The following is a 9,356-nucleotide window of genomic DNA, read 5'->3' as shown; positions in this document are numbered from 1 at the left end:
TGTTTAGATTACTGTAAAGAGCCTGGACTTTTTTAGAACGCTCAGTTGTGGATACGTAAACTATGTTTAGATTAGCCCCCACTCAGTGGTGGAATCACAGCAATATGATCTCTCTCGTTGATCTCAATATCTACACTTTCGTCACAGACTTCCTCGTTTTTGGCCAACAATATATTATTCTTTATAGCCTGGAGATTATAGTTTTCTGTGATAATGTTTAGAAGCTGTTGGTAGCTGATCTTCTTTGGCAATAGGATGGAAGTCTCCTTGGTGCCGGCCAGTTCTTTGGATTGCGCGAAGAATAGGAGCTTCACATTTACCGCATGCTCAATTTCCATAGTTCATCCTGTAAATAAAATAAATCTGTAACAAATACAGTAATACAATATAAATTCATACACGTCCCACTGCTGGGCACAGCCCTCTCATGCGCGAGAGGGCTATTGTCCACACCCTAGCACAATGCAGATTGGGGGTTTCACATAAAAATAAACTTCACAGATGTATGCAGGTTGCCTCACGATGTTTTCCTTCACTGAAAATCAAATTATATTTCGTAAATAAGTTACGAAGCCTAGAAGCTACTGGTACGAGCCAGGATTTATACATTACACATTATTGGCAGCAGTACATTATTGTCTTTATTTGAATTAAAAATAGCTAGTATCACATACACAGTACTAAAAACACAATATGATAAAATACAATAAAAATTTAAAGTACAAATCGTGTTATGTGAATAAAAAGTTTGGTTAAGTATTTGCACATACAGCAAAAAATTAGGAAAACAACGACAACACAGACAGACTTTCACGCACGGACTGCGGACTGCATTCGGCAACGGAGGAGCCGGTTTCGTAATTCATAGAGATCATTCGAGCGTAAAAAAACATGAACAACAAGTTTCGCTATATCAATTAAAACTGCGCTACCTTGACTAGCATTTTAGGCGCCGCTGAATATTCTTAGCGCTGCGTTCTATACATGTAATTAATTAATCACTGTGACGCATTTCATTTAAGTTTCGTGGGCTAATTATAGGTTTGTTTTTACAACCATGCGTCGACGGCCGGGCCGGGTTTGATGACATTTCATTAGTGACATTGACAGCTAAGCCAAGGTCAGTATGGGGATGACAGATGACATTTACCTTTCTTGCCATTCTACAAAATATACTTAAATAATTGTAAAATTCATTAAATACTAGTGAATTATTCTGGTTAAGAATATTCAAATCAAAAACGTAAGCACATATTCCTAATAGGAAAATGCATGTAGTTGTTTGTTTCTCTCAATATAATAGGTATTTTTGTGTAAGATCATATATTATTGTTTGAATTTGACTGAATAATATCAACTTTCTCTTCTACCTAGCGCTATCCCGGCCTTTGCCAGGGTCCGCTTTCCTACTTGCTTTCCTCCACTTTGCGCGATCCTGGGCAACAATAAACAACAAATAATCAACTAAATAATATCAACTTTATTCACTTAAAAATACATGGTCTAGTTCAATGACATGGTCTATGTTCACATAATGATATTATAATAATGTGTGATATTTATTAGTAATTTTGTGTCAAATTTGTGGTAACATGATGGCAACATTTATTTAAAATAGTTCATAAAGGTTGCTACAACTACTTTAATGATGCTCTTATAATAATTACATCTTAGATATATCTAAATGAGATAAAATAAAGAACAATTTAATTTATTTACCATCATCGAAAAATAAAACAGTGCTGTGTTCATATCAAAGCATCTTGCAAACTTCGTAAACGATACTCACTGTGTGCCATTCACGTGCAAGCATGTTATCAAAATACAATTTGTAATAACTCATACATATTACATCCGATAAAAGTCTTTTAATATATCATTTTAAAGACAAGTTATAATATTGTGATTAGAGTTACAAATATATATTGGTCACATTGTATTATTTAAAATTATGATTGGTAGTGTATGATAGCTTTAAAATTGTTTGATGTTTAAACTGACACTACTGTCAGTTGAAATATAAAAAAATCACCGGATTCAAACAACGGTCGTCGCTGTGAGTTTACGCTCGAGCTCAACCGCTTTTTGGCAAGTTTCCCTCGGGCGCGCGCGTTACATAAAACGAACGTCGCACTGCGTGCACCACAAAAAGGATAAAAATAGATTTTCAGTGTGTGTTGCGCGCATTCAGCGCCGACATTTTTGTTTTCAAATGACATACATACCGAGACAACGCTCGTATTACGTATTAGAAATCTAAAGTGAAACTTACTGAAATCGGTTAACTGTAAACATTGTACTGATTTTTTGTTTGCATCTCGTCTCCTGATTGACGTGCAGAGTGGAATAAAATATTCATTGTGGACGCGTTCGTGGTGGTTTACAGTTCCTATGGATTTGTTCGAGTGAATATTGTAGTGCCAAGTGAATAATAAAATATTAAAATGGCTCAGCACGCGGAGCCGATGGACATAGACGACGAAGGTGATTTTGATAATAAGGAAAACACATATCAACACAGCAATGTGCTTTCAAAGACTCCTTGTACTGAGAAAGGCTATGAGGAGCTAGATGTGTCCGAGCTCAACATGAAGCTGAGGTATTCCATCACTCCGGCAGCCTCACCTATGTCTAAAAGTATGTCACATTGCTTGGACAACCGACAAAATAACTTAACAGATGAGTCTCTCAACAACACAGTCATTAATGAGTATGAAAATAATTTAACTCGCTCCTTAAATTCCACATTGAACAAAACTGAAGTAAAGACATCGAAAATATTACCTTTGCAAGCTTTGCCTACAGATGTTGACGGCAACAGGAGTTCTGTTCTTCGATCTTTGGACCCTAAAGCTGGCAATGACATTACTATAACTGTAAGTAATGAAAATGAAATTGACAACCTTTCATTTCCAAGCTCATCTTCCTCTATGGCTCAAACTCCCGAAGCAACTACACCAACAAAAGAAATACCAAAGCAAGATGGCGGTTCCCCTATCATGAGAGGGCTCAAGTCTGTGTTAAGTATGTTCAGATCCTCACAGAGCCCCATACCACCTGAGGGAGAGGATCCCAAGGCATCGCAGCCTGTAGTAAGTCCTGCCGATGTGCCACTACCAGACTCTAAGCCTAGAGCCGTTGCCTCAACCCCAAAGAGTGAGAACAATAAAGAAAAAAGTCTGTCCAGAAGAAACAGTACACACAAAGAAAGCATAGTATTTAATGAAGATTTAGAAAAAGAATTGCATTGGAATGATGACTCGACTATTGTATTCAGTACAGAGAAGATCCCAATACACAAGTTATTTTTCCAAGATAAGCCCTCCAAATCTTTAAATGAAAATGTTCAACAAGAAGATGCCAATTCCACTGTCGAATACATGGATGTTTCATACAATGATCTGTCTATAAAAGACAGAACTTTAAATGGAACTGTAAACAAAAGCAAAGTAAATGAATTGGCAGAGTCAGATGGAGAATTTGTTGATTGTGAAACTACCTTTACACAAAATGAAGCTAACTCTAACACTGAAGAAGTGAATACAAAAACGAATGATGGTCAACTTCCAAAGGCACCTGAAAAAGAATTAGTAGATAGAGTTACAACAGTTGTGGAACCATTTACATTAGATACAACTAAAGATATAATTAACTCGATAGATGATTCTCATGTTATCATAGGAGATCATGGAAACCCAATCGATTTTTCTACTACTGATATTGTTAATCAATTGTCTGACCTTATAAACGAATCCGAAACAAGCGCCACATCTGAAATTTCTGTTAAAAATAAAGACAATGTAGTTTTAGATAAACATGATACTTCTATTGTAAGTGACATGCAAACCACAAATAAAACTAAAACAGAATTCCCAGAAAACCAAGCAATAAGCCCTGTCAACATTGCTACAGATTTCTCTCCTACAGTTCAGGTAAGCAATGAAAATGAGAATTTAGTTCATACATCAGATATTGTTTTTAATACTATTGTGCCTCATATAGTATCTGTTGAAGCTAAAAGTAGTTTAGCCCCTGTTGATGCTGATAATGTAACAACTCATGAAGTTGCTGCTCCAATGCCATTTCCTAATGAAACTGAAACCACAAAGACTTCAGAAAGAACGAGTGAAAATGCTATTAGTTACCCCTCACCAGTTGACATTCCTTTACCAAATGACGATGATATTAATGATAATTTAGATGAAAATGTATGTAATGATTTGCAAGATAAAGACACGCTTAATGCAAATACCTCTCAATATTCGCTGATGGCAGCCCTAGATAAATCAATTGCCGAGGCAACCCCCCATGACCAACATACGCAAGTTGAATCACAAAACCATATTATCCCTTGTCCACCCAATTTATTACCTAGTGATGTTCCATTACCCAATAAAGATGAAGTAGATTCTGTAAAAACTAATACTACGCACGAAGCTATTACTGTAGTTCTTGATCCTGCACAATCACCTGTTACTGAAAAACCCGACGCTTTAAATTCTGACGTCGTTAATGACGACATCAATGTACTGATGACTGACACAACTGTTCACATACCTGATTTAGAAACTAAGGCTGGAAGCTTAGAAGCTAATAACCCGTGTCCGCCCAGCGTATCTCCCAATGATATCCCGCTACCCGTTATGGATGACGACAATGCAACTGATGCACAAGATTTAGCGCAACAAGCTGTAGCTAGTGAATCGCTTCGACATGTTGCTGAAAAAGTAGACCAAGTTTCAATTGAAGACAGTACACTAAAAATTCACACAAGTTTTGAAAGCGAAATAGTGGATGTTGCCATTGTAAACACAATGCCCAATTTAGTTAAACCAGAAGAAGAACACATGGAAATATCTTTTGTTGAATCTAACAACAAATGTTCCGAAACCATTAATATGGACGTAAGTATGGTTGATGCAAACAGGAAGGTAGAAGAAGCTGTTGGCCAACCAGAGTTAAGTCAAATACACACTCAATCATTTAATATCATGCCTGAGTTACCTGAAATAGCTAATGACAATATCAAGTCTTCTATTACCGATATTTTTAATGGCGAAAATCTTGCTCAAGAAAATAAACAAACAATCGACAGTGTTCAACTGGAAACTGAAAGTAAAATTGTAGAAAGTATAAATAAAGAAATTACTCCAGACACTGTCACGGACAGAGATTTGACGGTAAACGATGAATCAAAACTTGAAAGCTCTCATTTACCCACTTTACCTAAAACGGGAGTATCTAATAATGAAACGAAGATTACGGTTGATAATAACGCCCCAAAAATCGAAGAATCAAAAATTCATGATGTAGGTGTTCCAGTCGTTCCGGATATAGTTAGAGAATTGAACACGACAACTACGTCATCGATAGTTGCCACCGTACCTACAGATCCTAACGAAAAAGAAATGTGCGATGGCAAAGACAACATCGTTCTTCCACTTCAACCAGAAGGCTCTGACACTACAATTAACTTAGATTCTACTCATAGGGCAGAAAGCACCCCGAAATGTGAAGAAAAAATAGACGAAGAAATAATTTTATCAGAAAGCAATAGTCCATTTGTATCAATGTCAGCTGAAGAGGAATTTGATCCTGAATCGAAAAAGGATGATTTTGAAAAGATTGACAATCCATTTCCGACAGAATCGAAATTTGCCCAGTCACCGCCAATATCTCATAAAATTGTTTCTAAGGGATATAACCTTAACTTTGATGACATTGATAATATTAATCCTTTTGCTACTAAAACTAAAATTAGAATGTCACCACCACCTGGTGCTTCTCCGAATAATTCACTACTGACAGGAAAGCTTAACAAAACAGAAATTGTAGAGCCTTTAAAGAGTGAAAAGGATGTCAATAGAAGAAAGTCAATGCCAGAAAGAAAGAAGCCTTTAAAAGCAAAGAGGCATTTGAATTCTAGTGTTGATAGTACAGGAAAAGCTTCACCACAGACTACTCCATCTAAAAACGATGACATTAAAAGCCCTGCTAAAATTCAAAACGAACAAGAACAACCACAGTTGAGCCAACCAGAACTAAACCAACATGACATCAGTACTGTCGCTCATGTCAAGGAAGAGGTTAATAATGATAGCATTGATGTCGCTATACCATCGGAAATCATTACCCACGAAGACAAAGGTAAAAAAGAACCTACACCTACTCCAAGTTTAGACCATACCAAAGATGAAACCGTGAAGACAGAAGATAAAATAAATTTAGCACAAAATAACAAAGCTAAAGTAGTTGAAGAAGTCGTTATGAGTGCTAGTGACAAATCTCCAGCTAAACCAGATACATCCTCTTCGGAACAATCGACATATTTCTCGGCGGGCGCTTCATCTACCGAACTGACAGAATCGAAAAACGTATTCAATTTGCCTGAACTAGACGGTTCTAATCCATTTGCAACCAAATCTAAAATACGTCTATCACCACCGAGAGATTTCGATACAGATAATCCATTTGCCACTAAAAGTAAAATTAAGTCCTCTCCAGAAACATCATTCATTGTTACAGAGAAAAATTGTAATGATACTGTAACAACGGGCAATGAAGAGGAATTAAAAGATGCGAATTGCAGTGGCTCGTCTAAGACAAGTGACGAAAAAGATGTCACTGTCCATGAGGTTCACACTGAAGATGAAGATACTCTAGAAGGACCCTTCCTCGAAGCCGACGATGGCAACGAAGGTGAAAACATACCCGAGCTACCCGAGGATAAAGTAGACGTGGTAGATTTTGATAATATTCAACAGCAAGATAACGATGATCCTGCTGAAATGTTTATAGACGCAGAAGCTTTTGAATTTTTGATGAATCAAAATAAAACAGATGAGGTCGCTTACAGCGGGAAAGAGAGCTTATTCCTCAAGTTTGATCCACTTTTTGCGAGAAGGGTTACGTCAGAAGGTATGGCAGCTGCATTAAATGATATAAAAAGAAAACAGATTACTCCCAAGAAAGCGCCCAGACAGGCACCTCCCAAGGAAGTTGAACTGTTGTCATTTGAGAAGCCTATTGCTGGACCTTCAGATTTGAATGGTACATATGAAGCTCAAAGTGTAGTCGAGGAAAGATCCGATGATATGAACGTCACAGCATCGAAGCCGATGATGGCCGTCACGCCAGCTGTTAACCCAGTTGTGACACCTAGAAAATCATTGACGCCTAATAGATCAAACAGGCTTTCCATGACATTTACTTCACCGGCCATGGCAGTGATTGATAGGCTTCTATCGTTAAGCGGCAACAGCCCGTCAGCAGGCCTCGATACGACAGTTACACATGTTGACAGATCACACAGTGAGACAGACCAAGCTCTTACACAACTTAGAGAACTGTTAGCTGAAAAGGAAATTCATGTGTACAACTTGAGATGTGAAACTAAGGAACTAAAAGACAGATTATCAACTTTAGAAACTCAGATGAAAGCTCTAGAAGCGGAGGGCGCAGAGAGATTAAAGAAAGTTAACGAATTAAATGAGAATCTAGCTGAAAAGACGAAAATGAACAGGAACATGGCGGCAGTGGTAGAAGAGTACGAACGGACCATCGCTAGTTTAATATCAGAAACTGAACAAGACAAGAAACGGTTCGCCGAAGAGCGCAATCAGCTTATTAGAGATAGGGACGAGCAGACGGCGCATCTTGCCAGCATGGAGGTCTCTTTCAACGACCTCCACAGCAAATATGAGAAGAGTAAACAAGTGATATTGGGTTACAAAACAAATGAAGAAGCATATAAAAAGTCTATACAAGAATTTGAGGAGAATCTCGCGAAAATGCACACGAATTATGAGCTGCTGAAACAGCACGCGACTTCGAAACTTAATCACGCGAACCAGGAATTAGAGAAGATTAATAAAGCTCACGAGGGGGAAATTTTGAAATTCAACGCTATGCTGAAGCGTAAAGAGGTTCACATCACGTCGCTGGAAGAAAGTCTCGCTCAGAAAACCAAAGCGAACGAGGAACTGACGGCCATATGTGATGAACTCATCAACAAAGTCGGTTGAACTAATTTTAGTCCTACATAAACATAAATGTTTTATAGTTTTCCTGATGTATGAACAGATTGATATCTCGGGGCTTGTTGCTTGTGTGCTTATCGTGAGTAAGCACTGCCAATGTGAGCCGGTCTCCTTGTTTCAATGTGCCAAATAAAATGTACATCTAAAACTAATTTTCCTCCCGAATTTAAGACTGCAAATTGTGATAAAAAATTCTATTGGGTATAATTCGATGTGTGACCATTTTTGTTTATTAGTTCGCGTATAAGACGTAACTAAATAGTACAGTCACCTGCAATAATATGTTACTTTTCGTAGGCCGCAAAAATATGTGACACGCTTTTATGGCTCTAGAAATAAGCTCGTGTCAGATATTTTTGCGGCCTTTTTTGTGTAACATATTATTGCCGGTGGCTGTACATACTTTTAAATAACAGAATTATGTGCCTAACACGTTTTGTACTATGCTGGTCATAATGAAAATGTGTTATTGTGTCAATTAATTGAATAATATTCCGTGTAAATCCATTTTCCGTAGATCTTTTATAATTGTGAATAGTGTATATTTTTGCATGTTTAGCTGTATTTTTGTAATCTTAAAATATTTATGTCTAGAGAACATATTTTTGCGGCAGTTTACTCGTAAAATTCATCTTGATGCCTACTCAACATATTTTTTTATAAATTTGTATTGAATATACTTTTTCCACATCATGAAATAATTGAAATTATATAACATAATTTTTATAGACATTTTGAGTGTTATATTTAGTACAGTCATTATATCCAAAAAACCGACCCTACCCGTGAATAATTAGTTCTTGGATTTTTTTTTCGTAAGTCCCTCGGGGGGGTCACTGGGAGTGTAAATTCAAAAAGTAGGCTGAATCAGGCTCCTGCGTATATTCGAAAAATGGTTCTTTTCCAAAAAAACGGATTTTCTTCAATAACTCGGCCATTTTTGATTTTACAGTAAAACCGTAAGGACAAAAACTGTAGGAAATTTGATTCTCTACAAGTTAGTCCAGTCATTATATCCAAAAAAACCGTCCCTTCCCGTGAATAATCAATTCTTGGATTTTTTTCGTACGTCCCTCGGGGGAATCACTGGGAGTGTAAATTCAAAAAGTAGACTGAATCAGGGTCCTGTGTATATTCGAAAAACGGTTTTTCTTGAATAACTCGGTCATTTTTGATTTTACAGTAAAACCGTAAGGACAAAAATTTTAGAAAATTTGATTCTCTACAAGTTTGGTTCTCACAATTTTTCTTCTAGGATCGATAGTTTGGAAATAAAAATTGAAAAAGGCGACAAATTCAAAATATTTTCAACAACTC

The 9,356-nt window shown here is 37.0% G+C and overlaps 2 protein-coding genes across 4 annotated transcripts; one reads left to right on the top strand and one right to left on the bottom strand.

The window, feature by feature from the left end:
• Positions 1 to 71: 71 nt before the first annotated feature.
• On the bottom strand, positions 72 to 1,087 carry LOC134673413 (molybdopterin synthase sulfur carrier subunit). 3 transcript variants are annotated; one of them, XM_063531397.1, is made up of 2 exons: positions 933 to 1,087; positions 72 to 346 (listed from the first exon to the last, which is right to left on the bottom strand). In XM_063531397.1, exon 2 carries the CDS (start codon positions 336 to 338, stop codon positions 72 to 74), a length of 267 nt encoding a protein of 88 aa, XP_063387467.1. In that variant the 5' UTR covers positions 339 to 346; positions 933 to 1,087. The 3 variants fall into 3 exon arrangements, with proteins under 3 accessions (XP_063387467.1, XP_063387466.1, XP_063387468.1); XM_063531396.1 differs by lacking the exon at positions 933 to 1,087 and adding an exon at positions 771 to 926; XM_063531398.1 differs by lacking the exon at positions 933 to 1,087 and adding an exon at positions 675 to 698.
• A 958-nt stretch (positions 1,088 to 2,045) lies between these two features.
• Positions 2,046 to 8,036, top strand: LOC134673375 (uncharacterized). Its single transcript, XM_063531346.1, has one exon. It carries the CDS (start codon positions 2,445 to 2,447, stop codon positions 8,022 to 8,024), a length of 5,580 nt encoding a protein of 1,859 aa, XP_063387416.1. The 5' UTR covers positions 2,046 to 2,444; the 3' UTR covers positions 8,025 to 8,036.
• Positions 8,037 to 9,356: the final 1,320 nt, after the last annotated feature.

This window comes from Cydia fagiglandana, chromosome 18, assembly GCF_963556715.1.
Source record: "Cydia fagiglandana chromosome 18, ilCydFagi1.1, whole genome shotgun sequence".
Lineage (NCBI taxonomy): Eukaryota > Metazoa > Arthropoda > Insecta > Lepidoptera > Tortricidae > Cydia > Cydia fagiglandana.
This window is presented reverse-complemented; position numbering and strand designations above follow the sequence as displayed.